The sequence below is a fragment of the Mustela erminea genome, chromosome X (assembly GCF_009829155.1).
Source record: "Mustela erminea isolate mMusErm1 chromosome X, mMusErm1.Pri, whole genome shotgun sequence".
NCBI classification, from domain to species: Eukaryota; Metazoa; Chordata; class Mammalia; order Carnivora; family Mustelidae; genus Mustela; species Mustela erminea.
Genome location: NC_045635.1, coordinates 17,644,317 through 17,666,838, shown reverse-complemented (window position 1 = coordinate 17,666,838; position 22,522 = coordinate 17,644,317). Strand labels below are relative to the sequence as shown.

Genomic DNA, 22,522 nt, shown 5'->3' with positions numbered 1-22,522 from the left:
TCAGGTCATGATCTCAAGGTCATGAGATCAAGCCCTGCTTCCGGCTCCCTGCTCGGTGTGGAGTCTGCTTGAGATTCTTTCTCCCTCTGCCCCTTTCCCTGCTTATGTGCACACATGCGCTCTCTCTTCCAAATAAATAAAATCTTCAAAAAAAAAAAGGGGGCTTTGAAGGGTATAGGAAATTCTTCCTCCCCGACAGTATTAACACATAAAACCAAACAGTTCGTACTATGTGGCAGCGCATAATACCAATTACTTGAAATATTGTGATGTAACAGACTTTACGTGTTTGCCTTTAAAATCAGTGATTGTTGAGCACCTGCATCCAAGCTGCTCATATATTCTCATCTGAATGACTACAATAGATCATTATTAGTGAAATATACCTAGAATATATCTCTTGGGCATACTGATTATTGGGGACGGATTATTTTTGAGAAGTTACAGACACAGGGAACCCTCTCAAAACAGAGTCAAAGCTACCCTTTTGTGAGAGAAATTAACATTTAGGAGGGAAATCTCCCTTACAAGGGTATCTTCCTCCCTGTCTCAGGAAAAGGAAGATGACTCATCTCTAGAAGCTCTGGTCAATGGAGAAGAGCACGGACTCAAATCTGCATAATAACCTTATCTTTTGTCTACTGTGCTTTTCCTGGTAACCTCCCAACACTGGCCTGCCCACCCCTGTGCCGCCGTATTGTCATCTTCTTTTTCCTTAGCTGGGGATGGTAATTAAGGTGGTGGCCTGGGCCACTTCTGGGAGTTCCTCGGTTTTTCTGAGTCTCTCCCTTGTATACAGGAGGTATATGCCTTATTAAACTTGTTTGGTTTTCTCTTGTTAATCTGTGTTTTTACCACAGTGGGATCTCAAGAATGGGGAAGGTTAGAGGGAGATTATTTTTCCTGCCCTGTATTATAATTATGTCTAGATATTTTGCTTCATGGCATTCATAAACCATAACTCATCACAAAGAAAATGCACACCAAAAAACCCCCACCGTGGCTAAATCCAAGTTTCTAATTCAAAATACACTCTCTCCTCCCATGCAGCAGAAACAAATGAAGAAGAACACACTGTGAGGGTAAGGAGTCTTTCCATTCAGGACCTTCAACCTCATCTACACCATTACTGCCTCCGGGTAACCATGTTTCCTCAGTTTACTCACTCTCCCACTCCCCTGGACAACTATTTCACACCCTCTCCTCTCTCTTCCAACCTTGAACCCCAACCTCTGTCCTCAAGCCAAGATTCATACCTACTGCCTCCTTGACATCTTCACAACTGCAAGTCTGATAACCTGTCAAGTTCAACATGGCCCCGACTAACTTCCTGATCTCTCCCAAACCCAAATCTGGTTTCCACAGCATTCCTCTTCTCAGTTAACAGCAACTTCATGCTTCCAAAGAAATCAGACTCAAAGCTCTCATCTCAGATCCCTCACTCAATCTGTCAGCAAATTATGTTGGTTCTACTTCAGAATCCAACCCCTTTTCCCAACTTCGACTGCTACCAACTGGTCCAAGCTACCATCATCTCTCACCTGGTCCCTCCAATGGTCTTTTGTTTTGTTTTGTTTTGTTTTAGGTAGGCTCCACACCCAGCATGGAGTGCAGTGCAGGGCTTGAACTCACAACCCTGAGATTAAGACCCGAGCTGAGATCAAGAGTTGGACGCTTAACTGACTAAACGCCCCAGGTGCCCCTTTCTTTCAACAGTCTTTTAATTAGTCTCCCTGATTCTGTTGACTCCCTTCAGTCTCTTCTCAACACAGCAGCAAGGAGATCCTTTCAACATAAGTCAGGTCACATCAAGCCTCCTCTCAAAAGCCAATATTAGCTCCCCACTGCGCTCAGGATAAAAATCCACAATGGCCCGTAAGACCTTACAAAATGCCACCATCTCTATTATTGCTCTGACTGCAGCGCCTACTTCTTACCCTTACTCACTCCGTTCCAGCCACATGGGCCTCCCTGCTATTGTTTGAGTGCTCCAGCCCCAACCCAGCCAGAGGACTTTTTGCACTAGCTCTTCCTTCGGTCTGGAACACTCTTCCCCCAGATAGCTGCCATATCTAATTCTCTCACATCCTTCAAATCTTTGCCAAACGTCAGCCTCACAGTGAAGTGTTCCTTGACCACCCTAATGAATCCTGTAACCTGCCCCAAACGCCCTCACCTTATAGCATTCCCAATTCCTTTATACCTTGATCTCCTTTTCTCTTTTTTCCAGGGTCCTTACTATCTTGCAAAACACTTCTCTGTCCCCCCACCCAACAGAATGTCAACTCAATGAGGTCAGGGACCTTTTTTCCTGTTCTCGGCTGTTTCCCAGGTGCCTAGAACAGTGCCCGGCATATAACAGGTGTTCAACAAGTATTTGTTGAGTAAATTAATGAAACTAAATCTCATGTTTTATTAGCAGATAGATCTGGCTGGGCCATTAATGCCATTACGGCAACTGCAAATTACCACAGATCATAGGTACAGAAAAGCTCATTACATTGCTCACTCCATTTTTGTATATGCTTAGGAATTCCCAAAATAAAAGGATTTCTTTTTAGGTTAACAACAAAAAATAGACACACAGTATTGTCTCTGAAATAAATGTCACACCTCTGAAGATTCCAGAACACAGCATAAGTAGAAAAAAAAAACTTGCATTTTATTTCTATTTCTAAACCATTTAATAGTTATTAAATATATTACAAATCTCTTTGTCTCAGGGTCTGCAGCTTCCTCATCTCTAAAACAAAGAGGCTCTACCTTCTGTAATTACAAAGTCCAATATCTATTCATAAAATTTTCTAGGCCCTCTTTGTTCCTAAGCATCGACTTTACACATTTAACTTCTACAGGAGAAATTCAGACACTGGGTGACATAACATCATGCTTCTTTTCTCACTTCTAAGTTGTCTGAACTTTCAAGACTATATTCTAGGTTTGAAGTTGAACTATTATTCTATCTAGGTTCATCACTCTCAGAGCTGCTATGGGCCTGCTGGCCACATCCACGTTGGACCCGGCAGATTGCCATGGCTCTTACCAGTGGGGGAGAAGAACTTACCATCTCCTTTTTGTCTTCCTGGAAGTGCACATCCACAAACATTTTCCCAGCAACATAAGGGAGGGCACTTTCGATAAAGTTTACACATTTGTCCCATTGAGGCAATAGAGTTGTGGTTCCCTGAATTACCTGTGGGAGACAATTGATCCGGATTGAGGTTCACTTGGATAAAACCTATGGCTGAAAAAAAAAATTCACACAACCTGAAGAAAACAGGCTACAAAACATCGCACACCCCAACCCATATACATGGTCTCATGGTAGAGCAGACAATGAAATCAGACGAAGAAATAAATTCTGCTTGTTCCTAGTTAGACTTAAAACTGAATGAAAATATTTTGATGGTAGAAAATAATGTATTTATTCTTTCCTTTCAATTTTCCCCATTAAATGAAGGATTAGGAGAATGGCACAGTTTTTTTTCAGTTAGCAGGGAAATGAGTGGATGCTGGCCCATCCAAGTGTCTAGACAGCCTTTAAAAGCTATTGGTAGAGGCACCTGGCTGGCTCAGTGGGTTAGATCCTCTGTCTTCAGCTCAGGTCATGATCTCAGGGTCCTGGGATCGAGCCCTGCATTGGGCTCTCTGCTCAGCAGGGAGCCTGCTCTCCCCCCACCCCGCCTGCCTCTCTGCCTACTTGTGATCTCTGTCAAACAAATAAATAAAATCTTTTTAAAAAATAGCTATTGGTAACTGAAGTTCCACTAGGAAAGGTCTACTATCAATGGGTGATCAAAGTTCCTGCCCAGCAAGGGTTTCTTTCCTCTGGGTAGTACACTCACAAGTCCAAGGACAACACGGCCCATGTGAACAACCCAAGAGGCTTATTTAGCAAAGGACACACCCATAACAAAGTCAAAAAAAAAAGGATGAAAATGTTCTTCCCATCTGTCCCAATTAAGTCATTATAGGAAAACATTTACAAACAAGCGAGGGGGTTCCAAAGCAGGACTTGGAAGGCACAAAGGTTTACTCTTGGTGATGAAAGCAAAGAAATAAATAGTGTTTAAAATGACCTTGGAGGATGGAAGTTCAGCACTCAAAACGCAAACTGAAGGCAAGCGGCAAGGCAGGGAGGCCCTGAGCACGGTGGCCGCGTGGCCTGCACCACGCTAGCCCCAGGCTGTGGCTGACGCGGGCTTAATGCTTAGATCCATCGCTCTGTCCTTCCCCCCCGCTTTGTGGCAACACAACCCCTCACAGACAGAAGAAATCGATGTATTTTTTAAATCTCTAGAGAGGGAGATCCTACAACTGTCTTTGGCAACTCCATGTTATATTTAGCTCTTTACACTGAAGAAACATCTCCTCCTCATACCCAACCCGCCCATTTTCACACACTACTTCTTACACCGTTCTCTCTTATTCGCTTCACAGTAGGGCTGAAAAGCAGGTGGGTACTATCTTTTACGTGATCCACAGGAGTTAAAAATACACATGCATATATATAAACATAAATATATATATATATATATATGCACATATATATATATAGAACATGTATATATAGGCACATATAAAAATATATATTTATATATTTAAATAAAATCTACTTGTTTTGTAACTTAACCTTTTGATATGACCTCAATAAATATAGCTGTTTTATGATGTTCTCTATAAAACTCAATAATCTAGTGACTTTGAGAGCCAAAATGTGTCCAAAATAACTGTGCTACTGCTCAATAGTAATGACCCTCCAAAAATTCCTGTATTTACCTGTTTCTCTAATAACCAAAACATCTGTTAAATGAAAGCACTGTTATGTCATTCACTTCTAGTTGAGAGAAAAACAAATTTAAAATACCTTTTAAAAGTAACACAATATTTAAAATGCAAAACAAACAAACAAACAGAAAACCATTAGGTCCTTAGTCATGGGAAAATTACTCAGACAAAAGTTTGTGAAACAAAGGCAAAATAATACCTATGTAAGTGAGGGAGTGAAGCCAAAATCAAAGAACCAAGTGAGGGGGGAAAGAAGCAAAGTGTTTGAGGCAGCTGAGCTGGGTTCCCCGGGGAGACTAGATTTAGGCCTCTGTGGCCTAGCAGAATTAGGATAAATTCAAAGACTGAATGAAAGTCAAGACAAAGACAAAATTCTACCCCTAAATTAAGATGAAACTTTATTATCTAATATGTGTATTATGCTCATTTTGAATATTTATAATACCGAAAATGAAAAATAGTTACAAATATATCACTAAGATACATTTGAACTATAATTACAGTGACCCAGTTAAAAACACTGGGAAAAACGGGAATAGGTCGATAAGAGAGAGTGAAAACAAGATGTCAGTCCCAAATATTGCCCCAAATATCTTTATATGGCCTCATCAAAGTACAGCTTGGGTGTAGTTTACAGTACATAAGGTTTCACTTAATAAAAAGAAATAAATCAAAAAAAAAAAAAAGAGTAGAGTTTGGGCTGCAAAATTCCCTCTGTCCCATCCCTAAAGATGATTTTTATTGGATTAGTCAATATACAGACTGTTCCAGCATGTAAAGTTATCCAGTGATGTAACATTGCAATCTTCTTCAAACTTACCCGTGAGAATTCAAGCCACCTATACTGAAAGCGCCTGCTAAGGTTTGGAATTCTGGAATAAACCATCCTCCACACCAAATAGTTGGCAATGGTCCTGTTAGCAGAGAGAAATGTGCATTTATTACAATTAGGTTGATACCTGATACTCCACAGAACACCCTGGGGAAAACTGCTTGCCAAGCTCCACGGAGGGACCTCTGCTCATAGAAAACTGTAGAACTTGCACTTGAGAAATGATATAAGATGATACAGTGTCAATAAGCTCAACCAAAACTGGCTTGCTTTTCACCACTTAAAACAGGGAGATGAAATGAAGATTCCAGCCCGAGGCCTTAAGCGTCAACGTTTTGCTTTCCCTCTCAGGTCATGGAATCCATTGTTGAGCCTAGACTTTTCTATCTAGAAACTGTCCATACACTGGAATTATTAGGTGACCTCAAAAATGCAGATGAATTCTTACTTTTGGGAACAAACATTAATATATTGGCCAATACCAATTATCTAGATTTGCACCCTGATTCTATACTTATATGTGCTTGAGTTTGTCACTTAAACTTGCTGATTTTATGGTTTCTTATCATACAACGAGGATGATCACTAACTTATAGGTTTACTGTGAGGTTCAAGTAAGTAAAAACCCTTAATAAAGAGTAAATTCCAGATTTTTTATTGTCATTATTTCCAAACATATGAACAAGCCCATATACTCATGTAGTGCCCATAACAGATATTTTTAAAAACCCATTACCTTTTGTTAACTGTTGCCTTTTTCTATAAGCAAAAGATGTCCTGACCTCAGAAGGATGTGTGATCTAATTTCTAACTCAATAGTGACGATGAATTTTTAATGACCCATCCCCTCGCAGTGGCGCCATTACCATGGTGGCTAATAATACACATTCCTGGGGCGCCTGGGTGGCTCAGTGGGTTAAGCCACTGCCTTCGGCTCAGGTCATGATCTCAGGGTCCTGGGATCGAGTCCCGCATCGGGCTCTCTGCTGAGTGGAGAGCCTGCTTTCCTCTCTCTCTCTCTCTCTCTCTCTCTGCCTGTCTCTCTGTCTACTTGTGCTCTCTCTCTGTCAAATAAATAAATAATACACATTCCTGTGATGGCTTTTGGGTCATCCAGCCATGTTAGATCCATGTGACATGAAGATGGCATCTGGCCCATTAAGAAAAATCAACTCTCTTACCCTAAAACCCAGCAATCGCACTACTGGGTATTTAACCTGAAGATACAAATATCGTGATCCAAAGGGGCATTGGCACCCGAATGTTTATAGCACCAATGTCCACAATAGCCAAACTATGGAAAGAATCTAGATGTCCATCAACAGATGAATGGATAAAGATACATGTGATATGTGATAAAATATATATGTGACGGAATACTATGCAGCCATTAAAAGAAATGAAATCTTGCCTTTGCAACAACATGGATGGAACTAGAATGTATGCTAAGCAAAATAAGTCAATCAGAAAAGGACTATTATCATATGATCTCTCTGATATGAGAAATTTGAGAGGCAGGGTGGTGGGTCATGGCGGGGCAGGGATGGGAAAAAAATGAAACAAGATGGGACCGGGGAGGGAGACAAACCATAAAAGACTCTTAATCTCATGAAAGGAACTGAGGGCTGCTGGGGGCGTGGAAGGGGATAGGGTGGCTGGGTGATGGACATTCGGGAGGGTGTGTGCTATGGTGAGTGCTGTGAACTGTGTAAGACTGATGATTCATAGACCTATACCCCTGAAACAAATAATACATTGTATGTTAATTTTTAAAAGGGGGGAGGGACTCCTGGGTGGCTCAATCGGTTGGGCGGCTGGCTGCCTTCAGCTTGGGTCATGGTCCCAGGATCCTGGGATCGAGTCGCACACTGGGCTCCCTGCTTGGTGGGGAGCCTGCTTCTCCCTCTCACTCTGCTGCTCTCCCGACTTGTGCGCCCCCTCGCTCTCTGTGTCAAATGAATAAATAAAATCTTTAAAAATAAAATAAAATAAGACAGAACAACCAATTCTCATTTGCATAGTACTCTAACCCAGTGAATGTACACTCTCAGCAATTAAATACATTCCAGTGTATTCACCCAGTATTTGTACAGCTATTTTAACTTATATAGAGATATACTAATGTACTAACATATTAGGAATGCTTTTAACAAATACAGAAATTGGAGTTTCAAAAGATAAAATGAAACAAAGATATTTTTAAAAGCCCAAACACTATTAGTTAATTCTTCAAGACACATTATCCACATAGGATTGGGTTACTACAACAGTAACAGTGGATACAAATCCTATTTCATAGAATGTTCCTGATTATTTCAAAACATTTTGAACATATCCTGGTCAGATCTGGTTAGACCACCATTGGGTTTTTTTTTTAATATTTTATTTATTTATTTGTCAGAGAGAGAGGAGCAAGAGTGAGCACAGGCAGACAGAGTGGCAGGCAGAGGCAGAGGGAGAAGCAGGCTCCCTGCCAAGCAAGGAGCCCGATGTGGGACTCGATTCCAGGACGCTGGGATCATGACCTAAGCTGAAGGCAGCTGCTTAACCAACTGAGCCACCCAGGCGTCCCAGACCACCATTGTTTCTTACCTTGTCATCTGGCTAACCAAGATAGCGCACTAGACTGGCAGAGGGTTCACTCCTGCCATTTTCCTGATGTTCACTTTGTTCTTACATTATGAGTAATAGCTTTGATTCCTGATTCTCTACAAGAATTTTTTAAGCTGATTGTCCATTCTGTGGGGGTTAAACCACTTGAAACAATTCATTAATATACAGGTATAAAGTAAACAGCTTGAGATTATTTTCTCAATGTACCAACTGAAGACAAACCCGTGAGGGTGATGGTGTCCTCCCTCTCATGTGCGCCATACAGATCAAATGAAGGATCCATGACCATCTATATAGGACTCAACCGAGCCTAATTCTCTTTTCAGTGGAAAAAAAAATGAAGATACACAAAAATTCTCTAATTTTCTTCTCAGACCCAGTGGACCACGCTGAGGTATGCATACTTCCCCCTCAGAGACAACACTCTCAGCAGCGACATCCGGCCTACTACGTTTCGGCCTACTATGGTAAATATGTAGTTGTAGTTCACTCCTTTGGATCTTCTCAGTTCACATTTGTATTCTTGAGCAAGAAGTGTTTGCTGAGCACTTCCCGTTGGCCAACCATCATTCCAGATGCCCTGAATATAATAAAGAAATAGGAGTCCGGCACCTACATTCAGAGAGTGAAGGGGCTCGCTGGGGCACACAGAACTTCAGATTTCCATTTGCTCATATAATTGGGTTTTTTACTTGAAGAAATATATTTTAGGTGCACGAAAGGAAGTATAAGTACTTTCTTTCACTCATTCAGCACATCTTGACCACCTAGATATGTGCTACTAGTTCTAGGTGCTGGGGAGATGGAAAGGTGAGAAAGATACAGTCCTTGATCTCCTGGAGCTTTGAGCTGAACAGGAGAAACAAGGTTAAGTGCATACTTAACGACGTGGCGGACCCTAGCACCCAGATGCACATGCCAGACACTTCACCAGAAGAAGCATACCCCGGACTGAGGTATAAGATTCAGCCTCATGAGAGGAACAAGATTGGAGCCAGGCCTAAAGAATGGAAGGTTTAGGAGTGTGAGGCAGGAATATGAACTCCGGACAAGCTAATCAGCAATAGCTTATTTACTGGAGAAGATGGCGAGCAGGGTCATCACTCACAGAGATACTCAGAAAGTTCTGCCCCACAGAAGACAATGCAGGTAGCTAACAGAGCCCAGTGTCTGGAGTGCCAAAGGAGGCGAGCCTGGGACACAAGGTCAGTATGTTCTTCCACCTTAAAATATGGCTTCCCGGGTTTGAAAGGTGTGGTGGAACCACGGGGGAAGATTAGAAAACGGTCTATGGCCAGAAGACACACTTCCAGGGGTTCAGAAGCTATTTCCTCAAGGGCACAGTGATAAGCCAGGCTCCCTGGGGATGCTGGTAGGATGGGCCCGACGGCAGTGGCCAACAGTGGGTGGCGGAAGAGGCAGTGCAGGGCACGTATGCTGGGGTTGGAGGAGCATGGGCACCCCCACTACAGGAGAGGTGTTACTGGGCCCGTCTCACACACAAAGAAACTCGAGGCCCCGAACCATTAAGGAACTCCTCGTGACCGCATAGTCAGTGCACCTCCAACTTGCTAGGATCACATGAGGTGTTTAAGAAGTCCAGATAAATGCCCAGGCCACTCCTGAGCAACGACATCAGAATCTCTAGGGTAGGATCCAGCATAAAGAGTGTGTTTAGGGGCGCCTGGGTGGCTCAGTGGATTAAGCCACTGCCTTCGGCTCAGGTCATGATCTCAGTGTCCTGGGATCGAGCCCCGCATCGGGCTCTTTGCTCAGCGGGAGCCTGCTTCTCTCTCTCTCTCTGCCTGACTCTCCGCCTACTTGTGATCTCTCTCTCTGTCAAATAAATAAATAAAATCTTTAAAAAAAAAAAGTGTGTTTAAATTTCTCCCAGCTAAGTTCAGTGTGCAAACAAGTTGGAGACCCGGCGTATTAAGTGATGGAGTCTACACCAGACGGAAGTGGGTCTAACCCCAAGGGCTCTGTGCTTTTCCCCAGGCCACACGGTGATAAATTAATGCCTCTAATTCAGCACAGATTTCCTGGCCAGTCAAAAGACCCCAAATGCTTTGTCCGAAGAAAGAACAGTGAGTGAGGCCTTCATGGGCAAGGCATTGCTAAGAGGATAGCAAAACAAGCCCTCTGAGAGCTGGAAGATGGAATGCAGGGAAGCTCGCACAGCAAGACAATGGCGCTGATGAGCTGCTCCGGTGGGTTATAAATACGCCGACAGAACGCTGGGGAGCCAGGCTTCAGAGTGCTAATATCACCAGGCCAGAAACAGATCCAACAGTAATGACTGAATCACTGCCACTTAATGCTCAGATATATCAAAAAAAAACAAAATAAACATCATATTCAGCAACAGTCCTTGAAAATAACACATAATATCTTTTTTTTTTTTCCAAAAAGCATTTTCAGCAGTATGGTAATTTCCCCAAATGGCAATAAATAAAGCGGAGGAAAGCAAAACATCTCAGGAGAGAACCCACCATTAAAAGAGCAACATGAATTCATTTCCCAAAGCCTCTGACTGGGAAGAGTTTTGTTGTTTTTTGTTGTTGTTGTTGTTGTTGTTGTTGTTGTTGTTGTTGTTTACAGAGGCTCTTGCTGCCCCTTGTCAATTAGTGACAGCTTGCATGTGTTTGCATTCATTAAGTGCCTTTTCTGATCCTCATGGCACTGTGATGGGCCGGTTATTATTATCCTTATTATCAGATGAAGAAAACAAAGGTCAGAGTTCGAGGGACTTGCAAGTCTGTGGCAAACACAGAACTAATATCTGGTCTTCAGATTCCAGAGCTGGCGTATGCTCCTCTAAGTCAAACTACCTGAGGAATGCCAAACAGGTTCTTCTTAAAGGTTCTCAAAAGCCAAAGGGATCTTCTTAAAACCTAGAGACTGCTCAAATGTACACCTAAGGCAGAGGTCCTCAAAGTGTGTCCCCGGACCAGCAGCTTCAGCATTGCTGAGAACTTGCTAGAAAATCCCTAGGCTTCACCCCAGATCTCATCAATCGCAGCTGCGGGATGGGACCGAGCAGTCTATGTTAATAAGCCCTTCAGGAAGTGCTGATGCTTGTCAGGTTTGAGAACCACTGGTCCAGGAAAAGTCTATCTTCTCCTCTTTCTGCACACGCAGCTGAACCAGGAATTTCTAAATCCCAGATCAGTGCTTCTTAAACTTTAGTGTGTATATGAACCCCCCGAAGAGCTGACTAAATGACAGATGATGATTCAGTAGGCCTGGAGTGGAGCCTGATTTCTGCATTTCTAACAAGCTGCCAGGCCAGGCCTGTACTGGTCTCCATGGGTCCTACTTTGAACAACAAGGCCCCAGATGACCCTCAGCAGCACTGAGCCCTGTAAGAGGTCCACATAACAGCACATTTTCCACGCAAGCCTCTGCAAGCATATGTCCAACGAGAATCATCTCACTTTAATGTACATTGTGCTTGCTTTGTATTAAAATAAAACTGAAGACAGAAAAGATCAGAGGCTTGGATAAATCTCCAACGGTTTGCTTTCAGCCAGCCTGCTGAAAAAAAGAAAGAAAAGAAAGAGAGAGAGAGAGAGTACTGATGCAGACGATCTCCATGAGGCCAGGCCTTGCCCCGAGGAAGACCCCAAGCAAAATCTCTCTAACCCCATCCTTCCTCAGCCTCCCCCCTCTTCCCACTTTGCTCCTCCGACCGAATGAGATGGTCAACTGTCTGAGGCATCTGCAAGTCGGGAGTCGGGGGAGAGCTGAGGGAAGGACAGAAAGGGAGGGACCTCTGCAGCACCTCTCAAACAGTGATGTGCTAGTAAATGTTTCACAAATGGCTTTCCAAGAAAAAAAAAAAACTTGATTTGTAGCATTTGCCAATTTCCGTGGTGTGAATATTCCCATTTCCAACTGTTCACATGAGCTCACTCAACACAGAGTTAGGAAGAGACGGGCATAACGTGAAGGACCCAGCACATCACGGCATCTTCAGGCCCTTTCCACCTTGAACACCAACTCCTTGTCCCCACAGGCAGCCTCCAGCTTGGCCTTCCAAACGGCCCTGGCCCGACCACCTACTCCCTTGAACTGCAAGGGCCAGTGCAGCCTCTGGCGCCACCTCGGGGCGGCGGGGGGGGGGGGTCTTGTTGCTCCCGTTTTTTTGTGTGAGCCTGGCACCACAGCCTGCCAGGGGGGCAGTATCACCACCCCCACAGCCACTCCTTCCGAAAGAAAAGCCTAACACGGCCAGGTCAGCAGCGGGCGCGACACAAGAGGGGAAGCCACAGTCAGGCCGTGACCCACTGAGACCAACCCCGGATGGGTTGGAACCCTGGAACCCAGGCAACGCTAGGGGAACCGACTATGGGCAAAACTAGCAGCGAACTGTCTGCAAAGGGTCTCTTTTCAATACAGGGACTTGTGTGCCAGAGGCAGGGTGTAGAAATGAGGGTGACCAATTTAGACTCTCAGTTCTACCCCCTCTTCAAAGTCTGTCCTGCAGAAGTCACTTTACCTCAGTTTCCTCATCTATAAAGTGGGAACAACAATATTTTTAAAAGATCAAAGGAAACTGTTAGGCATAATGGTGTTAAACATGAATCGGTCTTCAAACCCAGTGATTCCCCCCAAAAGCACTAAATGAAAGATTCTCCAGGGACACTTGTTAAAATTCAGATTCCAGGGCCTCACCCCAGAACTGCTGTTCCCGCCTCTGTGGAGGAGGGGCCTTGGATTCAATATTTCCACCAAGGGTCTGAGGTGATGCTGCTGGAGTTACTGGTCTACAGAGCACACTTTGTTTTTTTCGTGTTTTTTTTTTTAATTTAAATTCTAGTTAGTTACCATATAGTGTAATACTGACACAGAGCACACTTTGAAGGGCAAGGCTCTCCCCCACACATCCACTAACCTACCTCTAGATTCAATTTTCACTTAGAAAATTTGTATCGAATCGCTGCTTATCTCTAAATGGTAGAATTTTAAGTAAATTTATCATTTCTTCTCTCCCTTTTCTGTATGCTTTCCTCAATGAACACATACTGCTTTTATCATAAAATATCATCTTAAAAGGAAAAGGAGCTCTTCAAAGGTGTTTAAGTGTTTCCTTAGGTAGGGATGGAAGCTAAATTTTATTCCTAGGACTTCTGCAGGCATCTTATTTTTTTCTTTTTACATAATTCCTGGTAAGACAGCCCTAAGTCCAAATAAGAAAATACGATTTTTAATCGTGGTCTGGCAACTAGCTTAGGAAACTGCCTTTGCAAATCTACTTGACCTTGCTGTGCTTCATCTTCTGTAGTCAAATCTGAAGGGCTTCAGGAAGATATAAAATTCTCTTTCATGGACATTTTAAGGATCTTCTTGTCTATAGTGCTAAAGTAGCAAAGCAACCAATTCTAAAACATTCTTTAAAATATGAAAAACCACGGGGCACCTGGGTGGCTCAGTCAGTTGAGTGTCTGCTGTTTGGCTCACGTCATGATCCCAGAGTCCCAGGATTGCGCCCTGCACTGGGGCTCCCTGCTCAGCAGGGAGTCTGCTTCTCCCTCTGTCTCTCCCCCTGCTCCTGCTCTATTTCTCTCTCTCATTCTCTCTCTATATATATCAAATAAATAAATAAAATCTTTACAAAATAATAATAAATAAGTAAAATAAGAAAAACCAAGGTGCCTGGGTGGCTCAGCCAGTTAAGGTTAAGCAGTTAATTGTCCACTGTGTCCCACTCTTGATTCTGGCTCAGGTCCTGATCTCAGGGTCGTGGGATTGAGCCCTGCCGTGTGGTCATGTTCTGCGCAGAGTCTGCTTGTCCCCCTCCCTCTGCTCCTCACCACTGCACCCCCATGCCACACACGCGTGCTCTCTCTCTCTCAAATAAATAGATAAAACCTTTAAAATACATATGAAATAAGAAAAACCAGACAGTGCCTGAAGTTATTTCATCAGTGCAATTTTTCTACAGCTCTCAGAGTACTCTTATTCAACACAGGTCCTTCCCTATATTGCAACAAAGTGACTTACTGCTGAAAAGAAAGCAGGAAAAAAAGCAGCCAAGGGCCAAGAATTAACTGGAAAAAAAGAGATGCTCGTATAGAAATCTCAGAAAATAACATCATTACATAAGTAGTTCCTAAAAGTAGGAAACAATTGAGGCTTTCAGAGAGAAAAATACGGAGAAAGGCCAAAAATAAGGTGCAGAAACATTGTGTATCTGCTGCTATCATAGCAAGTAAATGACACCAGACAATGTTTGGGGCCAATTTGTCACAAAGGGCACCACCATTTTCCCTAAAACTCTTTTGAGGTAACTTTCTTTAACAACAGGACTCCAAGGATGGGAGAGGGACGGCCTGATAATTTAAAAGGAAAAACAGAAGTCATGGTAAAATACACAAGAAAGCTCTTACTTCTTCCTCTCAGAGCCCAATATCCTAAACAAATCCTTAAAGTACTGCGGGACACGGACGACCACGTTCTCTGAGGGGCCAATGTCTTTTAGGCCGGGGTAGAGTTTCACATCGATGACCTTCTTGATGTAGCCCAGCCAGTCAAACTGAGGAGAGAGACAGAAAAACACAGAGTGAGGGGACATCTTCCGGGCAGTAAGCAAGGAGAAGGGCAAAGACAGCTGACTGAACATGCTCCACCGCCTGTCATTTCTGACCAGATAGTTAGAGATGTAACTGCTCAGCTCTAGAAAAGAAACTTCTGGTCACAGGCTACCCAGACCTACCGCCTGTATCACAGACTTCCCGCGCGTTCTGTACCATCCGCCCGAAGACAGCACATTCCCGCCCTTTCCCTTCCCCCCACGCTGCCCCCCCGACGCCCCCAACACACACTCCTCTCCCTCTCGCGCTGGCCCTCACACCCCGCCAGCCCACAGCACTCTTCACTCAAGGATACACACGGATGCTTCAGGCCAGGCTACGCTACTGGTCTCCCCTCTGGGGCAGCTTTACTTATGCAGGGGGGAACTAGGAAAACAATATGTGTCCCCTCCAGAGCATCACTCTCTTGGCATTTGTAGCTGGCTACCCCAAAAGTCATTTCCAGCCTTTTTTTTTTTTAACCTCCCTTGCCTGCATCCACTACTGAACTGGAAAACCAGTTACTCAGTTGCAGCCTCCCCTGTAAGCAGGGATGGCCACAGGCCCCAGTCCTACTTAAGACACAAAGGGAAGACATCTGGGAATATGCTGGAAAGGCTTTGGTATTTTTTCCTGGTAAAATAGAGAAACCTATCACTGGCCCTTCCCCTTTCTTGTTGGCTGATGGCAGACGTGATATGCGGAGCTACCGTAGCCACCTCGCAAGCCTGAGTCATCAAACGGGAGGTCAAAAAGCCGGCACACTAAGGAGAGCGGAGTGGAAAGAACAAACGTGGTTCTTTGACAACACTGTGCAACAGCAAAAGCAATACCAACAACCACCTCCGTCTAGACCTCGGTCATGTAAGAAAATGGGCTTTAAGTTTTTAAGCCACTCTTGGAAAGGTTTTCTGTTCCCCACAGGAGGAAGCACCCTAATGCACTGGCAGGGGATATTTTAGGTGGTGACTCACGAACATGATGATAACCACTAAGACTGATGGTAGGTTTCACAAAGGCAAAAATTCATACACAGAGGATGTACAATCGCTTGTAAAATGACCAGTTAAGATAACATTTCCTAGATCATTTTCACCAACCTGGGGAATCATAGCACTCAGCTGGGAAATGTTCATTTTGTTGTACATGGCCTCGCTGGTTCGGTTTTCATGTGGAATCATTATCTGTTGGAAAGAGACTTCGGTTATTTTTTCAAATGAACCATTTCTTGATGCATGACCACTTTCTACATGTGCCAAAACATCTGCCGAGTATCATAAAGCTTTTCAAGATTTTGGTGCAGTGCTCCACTTGGGAGAGAGAGGGAAAAAAAAGCCATCACTTCAGGCAAAATTAACATGAAGATAATAAAAAGAATCTTTCCTGTCCCGTTCAGTGTGAAACACTGCCCTCAATCCAAAAATAACTTCCTAAATCCATTCCTCACCTCTAATGTGGATGGATAAAAGTCTATTCCTGGCGCAGGTCTGACAGCCAAACCGAGATTACGCAACTGAGACAAACACTCCACCTCCACCTGTGGGATCCAGAAAAGGACCCAAAGCGCTCATGAACCACAGGCCATGCCTCATCCCTTGGGACACATTTTTACTAAAGAGCACTAGACTACCTGGATACCGCCGCCACCTGTGATCATTCTGTTAACAGCTCATCACATTACCTCCCCTTCCCTCTTCCTTCTGCTTTCTCTGACCTTGAGACCCATCCCTGTCACCACTGCTCGAGGAATGAGTTCAGTTACCACTCAAACACATATTTGCAAGCCTGTATCTCCAACCTTCACTCTTGACACTTTCTATTCCTAATACTCGTGCTCCTGGCCACTGTGCCAACACCAAATCTAAGCTATGTTGAATCAAAGAAAAGTAGCAATGATTATCTTCCTCAAGGGCCATCTTAATCACTTCTGTGGACAGGAAGGAGCTCCTCATAGTCCTAAACCACACCGTGCTCTTAAGGTCCTCCATCCTCTGGCTCCCTTGCATTAAACTTGCCGCCTTCTACCTCACACCTCACACAGGACTCTCCTACCCGGGCACCCCCATCCACCATCACTACTCCCACAGTTTGAACTAAGATTCAAGACTTGGCCCAAATTCATTTTCTCAGTCAAGCCTTTCCAATTAAACTCTACTTGGCTCCAGTCACAAGGGCCACTCGATCAGTGTGCCCTCCCTTTGTGAACACTTCTCTCTAGCTGGTATTGGTTAAATGCACACTTACATGGCTATATTTCCAAGGACGTTTTTGTGCTTGGCTAGGCTGTCCTGTCTCTCTAGCTTCAGAAGTTTCCCTAGTACTACGTGTTCCACTAATTTTGAATGGCCTAGGGGTATAAAACATGGAAGTAAGAGTTACCGGCTGGCCAAAAATCCGTGCACCACAGATTCTTGAAGACAGAAGTCCCACAGGGCTGAGTGACGGACATCTGCCCCCTCTTTTCTATGCTTCAGTGCCCTCGGCTTCTCCCCCCTCACCCTCCACAGGAGAGAGTTCATGAATCTTTCAAAAAGCTTCCTGGCTCTATCTGAATCATTGCCTCAGAGAATATCCATACTCCTCCCTCCCCCACTAGGGCTCACAGCCCCAGATTGAAGCCCTTTGGCCTCAGAGCTGTTTTCAGCTCCCTGCCAACTACGTTCCCCCCCCACCACCACCGCATGGATTTGTCACTTCATTTAGCCTCTCAACAATTCCCAGTCTTGCCTCAGCCCAGCTGTTTTTAGTTCCCTTTTTGGTCCAAATCCCTGGCTCAGGGCAAGGCCTCCCCCCGCTACACCAGAGCTTCAGTCCAAATTAGAGCTCTGGGTCTCCTATTTGCCTGGGAAGGGAATCCAGATGGCCTCTAGACATGGCTCAGAGGCCCGGTCTTTGACTCCAGAACATCTGCAGCAGTGTTCACACAGCCTTCAAAGGTGACATGCATGAACGAACTTTCTGCTCCGCAAGTAAGAGTTTAGAGCGATGTATGCATGTACATCACTGCAGCTGAGAGAAACTACTTCCTCCTGACCCTTATCAATCATCCTTACTTCATACCTCAACACCCTCCCACCACCTCATCAAGCACAAAACCAAGCAACACCTGGACTCACATCCAACTAAGGGTTTCATTTGTTCCCTCTGGTCCTAAGAATAGACAGGGATTTTGCACTTTGGTTCTTCTACCAAAGAAGTTACGTTCGGAACAAAGTTAAACCTGTGAGAATTTCTCATTATTTGCCCTCAAGTTTGTTCTTGGGTCTCTACCCTGAGCCTGAACTTAAGGCAACTTACAAAGAACTGAGCATGTGCCATAATGACATTTAAGTGGGGCAAGAAAAGAATAAAAAACAGGGTTAGGTACAAGGAAGCACCAGAATGGTCGCTAAACAATGCTTACGAGCATGTCCTCTACACTTTCTTCATCCAACTGTATATCCAGAATTAGGAAGGGTGAACAGACTTCCCAAAGCCCCGATTTTAGGTCAGACTGAGCCTGAGTGGAACTGGTATAAAAGGTAAACTAAATGAAAAATAACCTTCACTCAGGCCAAATCAATATGAATTTCTTAACTAACTATTCTTCTCTAGGAACCACACAGAAGTCTTTCAGGAAAAGGTAGTCAGAGGATCTCCCAGATGCTGTTCTTTGGCCACGGCTGGGAGGTATATGGCCCTTGGACTTAAAGCAGGGAGGCAGAAGGAAAGAAGAGCTCTTCTTTCTGTCATGGTTCTTCTTCCTGTTCCTTTCCAGAGGGGATGCTATGAGCTCTACCTTGGACCCAAAGGACAATGCCACAGAATGTCATTTTTATATATATTCTCACTTATGGTATACTTCTTTTAAAATAAGGAGAAGGAAAAAAAAAGAGTTTACATTAAGACTTACCTCGGCTATCTTAATTTCTAATCTAAGCACTGACTTCATGTCATGCTCCGCTCGGGAGCTATTAGCTCCCAAAAGCACAGCCGTGTCCACCATGAACTTGTAAAGGGCATCCCGATACTGTAAGAGATAAAGAAGCAAGTGACCATGACAGCCTATTAGAAAGTACGTTTCAGGGACAGAGAAGAGCAAAAACAGCAGGTGGAAGTAAATGCTCTTCAATATCACTCTATACTCAGGCATGAGGCAAAACGAACCATCCACCAACCACTTTGGGACAAAGAAGAGTGGCAGCTACGGGGGTGCTGCTTCCATGAGAGACAAAGACACCAGCCACCAAGGATCAAGGGAACTAGTTTTCTGGCAATCAGTGATATTATAGATACATGAAACATCTCCAAATAAGCCCAGAATGGAAAGTTAAAGGTCAGACTCCTCTTTCCAGGCAATGAGGTTTTAATAAAAATAATGGGAAAGAAGAGGTGCTAAAAGCAGGAGGAATGATCCATGAAGACTAGTGGAAACTGATTGATTCTCTTCCAGCTCAATGTATCCACCTTCACACTAAGCAATAAAGGACCAGTGATTGCAGCCCTATGTCTCTTCAGTTTTGTATGGATTTTACAAAGTTCTCCTCACTACTCAGGGAAAAAAGAAAGAAGAGAGGAATGATAAAGAGAAACCCAGCAAATAGCAAATACAGAGTTTCCCCTCTGCATGTTCGTAAACCTATTTTCAGGCTATTCATATGGCACTGGAGAGGGAACTTTCTCTGTGGAAACTGTAGAATCTTGTTGAGGGTAACCTCTCCTTTCAGACATATTTGTGAGAACTCAATACACCACATCATAAACTATTGCACAGTTGTGCTATGGGACTACGATTTCCTTACATCTTGATTCTATATGCTATTCTTGCTATGCTTATGACCTCGAGACTTATACAGTGCTTGGCATATAGCAGGGTCTTAATAAATATTTGCTAATCAGTAAGCAAGCTTTGCAAATAATCTTAATCAGAAACGATGCTTTCGGGGCACCTGGGTGGCTCAGTGGGTTAAAGCCTCTGCTTTCGGCTCAGGTCATGATCCCAGGGTCCTGGGATCGAGCCCCACATTGGGCTCTCTGCTCAGCAGGGAGCCTGCTTCCTCCTTTTTCTCTGTCTGCCTCTCTGCCTACTTGTGACCTCTCTCTGTCAAATTAAAAAAAAAAATCTTTAAAAAAAAAAAGAAAAAAGAAACGATGCTTTCTAATTCCCAACTCAAGTTAAGAAATTATTTATTCCATTAACACATGTAGAGGATGTCTTGCTAGGCATTCTGTGCTTATGGGGGGCACAGATGAAAAAATTACATAATGCATGAGTCTGGTTCTCAGTGTGTAATCCAGTGATGGAAATAAACATGAAATTACTAACTGCAGTGTTAGAGACACCAAAATCAGTTCCTTAACAAAGCTGCTAAGCATTTGGGAACTCAAAAAGTAGAGAAGAATTCCAGACTGGAGGAATGAGCACAGAGCACTGGAAGGAGCAGTGAGGAGCCCTCCTGTGAGGTGCACAAGCTGCCTTTATTGGGAGAAAAACAAAAGTAAATGAGGCCGCAAACATGCTCTGGGATCACGTCATGAAGAGGCCTTGGATTCCCTCTAAGGAATTCGGAGCCTAGCATGTGAGCAAAAAGCATGCTGGGAGCTATGCTCTAAGAAGAGAATTTGTCCATTGGGGCTGAGGAGGCAGTGAAACAAAGGGGAGGAGGTAACAGTTAAAAGCTACTTGTAGTCAAGACGAGAGTTAACATCGAGTACCTAGAGCAGTAAAGACAGAGGGGGGACCAGAGGGAACAGAGATTTTGGAAGTAGAATCCACAGGACTTGACTGATTGGTTACACGGTTTCAAGCCTGGTTGCTGATAGAGTGGTGACTCCAAAAAAAAAGGTAGGTGCCCGCAGACTGGCAAAAGTTCCTTCTATCCACTGTTGAACAATACAAACATGCAAATCTTCTTTGATGAGTGTCCTCACCGAGGAAATTGTCTAAGATCTTACCTAGCTTCCTGCCCTCTAGAACCTTCTAGATACAAGGTTTAGTATCAGCAAAGGGGCAGGGACTTTCCTTGGGATCCAACACTTCCCAGTCTAAGTTCTTACATTCTTAGGCTGGCCCAGAAACCAGTGAACTCCCTAGTCAAGGATCCCCTGGGTCTGGGACTCCTTTGGAAATTCAACCATGTTTCCAAAATGAATTTAAAGTGTCAGGAATGAAGCAGCTCTACTCCAATCTCCAGGAAACTAGTAGGTTTCCCAGCCACCCAGGCACCCCCCATCTGGCCCTCATTAACCTTGGATTAACCCATGGCATCTGTTAAGAAAACAGATTCTGGGGTCCCACTTCAAGTCTCCTACATGGGCCTCTCCTGGGCTGCAGCCCAAGAATCGACATTTAACAGGATGTTCCCGGTGATTCTTAAGCCATACGATTTGAGAGCCACTCACCAACTATGTGAACCCAGGAAAATCCCACAGTTTACTTCTGCAATGTACAGTGAGCTCTCTACAGTTCTAAGGAAAGGCTGCAGGCTCATTTCTTGGTTGCTTCATTCGGGTGTGCTGTCTCCCCGGCTCCATCATGAGGGCAGGGAGCCTTGATGCCCAGACTTCCCAAAGAGAGGGAGTGCCATTTGTTTGAGTGAATAAAAAGCCTCTGCTTCCTGCATTGGCAACATGGTCATTAAACACTCACGCTGTTCATTTCCAATAAAGAGTCAGGGATTTTAGAGCAATTTATGAACCCAACAACACTCTGACAGGGCACAGTGTCGAATATGAGGAAAACTTACAGACTTGGCTTCTGTGGTATTATCCAAGTAGTCTTCCCTCACGGCTAGGGAGAGAGTTGCTTGGTCCAGCTGTTGAAACAAAGCAGAAAGCATTCTGCTTATAATAGAAATTCTTACCAACCACTTTAACAATAATCATGGAATCTGCATCCCAGGGAGAGTCTGAGTCTCTGTCACCAGTACAGAAACAGTTCCCTGCACTCAGAGCGACAGGCAAAACGTATTTCAGCAAAGACAGAAATCAGAAAGTATCAGAGACCGGCCCCTACTTCATAGATTCTAACCCTTTTGAGGCTCTACCAATACTGAATAGCATCAAAGTTATCTGAACTGAAATAGGTCTTAGAGATGCTTTGGTTTTCCCCCTGCTTGTGGAGAAACAAAAGCCAAAGAAATAGGTGACTTTTCCAAGGTCACATGGCTGGGCAGAGCTCAGAGGAGAATCACTGTCTCCTGTCACCAGATCCGGAATTCTCCACACTGCAGTATTTTACAAAAATGCCAATCCAGAAGGAGTTGATTATCCAGATTTTCTACCTCCATACCCCTAAAATATTGTGCTGAATTGATTGATTTTTTTTTAATTTTAAAGGAATCAAATAATTCTGCTTTGAGAAATCTCTGCAAAATTTAGAACTCTCTCTGAAAGTTTAGGATAGGTGATAAAAATACAAATAACAATCAGACAATGAAATAATCGGAGTTATTATGGAAAAGTAAAGCATAATTTCTCAAATTAAACAATTTCACACCTTAAAGGCAATCAAAGGGGAAAAGACAGTCTTTTTGAAGAATGTGTTAAAACAACTGGACATCCACTTGCAGAAAAAAAGAAAAAATGGACCTTGACCCATACCTCACATCTTACACAAAAATTAACTCAAAATGGATCATAGACCTAAATGTAAAACTTAAAACTATGAAACATCTAGAAGAAAATACAGGAGGAGCTCTTGTGACCTAGGGTTAGACAAAGATTTTTTTTTAAG

At 43.7% G+C, this 22,522-nt stretch overlaps 1 protein-coding gene across 1 annotated transcript in view; it reads right to left on the bottom strand.

Annotated features, from left to right (window-relative positions):
* PHEX (phosphate regulating endopeptidase homolog X-linked) overlaps positions 1-22,522 on the bottom strand; it is a 204,100-nt gene that overhangs the window by 134,893 nt on the left and 46,685 nt on the right. The window contains exons 6-11 of the mRNA XM_032330228.1: positions 21,534-21,602; positions 18,701-18,817; positions 15,909-15,992; positions 14,626-14,771; positions 5,609-5,702; positions 3,065-3,193 (exon numbers count right to left, since the gene is read on the bottom strand). Coding sequence (XP_032186119.1) covers positions 3,065-3,193; positions 5,609-5,702; positions 14,626-14,771; positions 15,909-15,992; positions 18,701-18,817; positions 21,534-21,602 — 639 coding nt within the window. The remainder of the gene's footprint in view (positions 1-3,064; positions 3,194-5,608; positions 5,703-14,625; positions 14,772-15,908; positions 15,993-18,700; positions 18,818-21,533; positions 21,603-22,522) is intronic.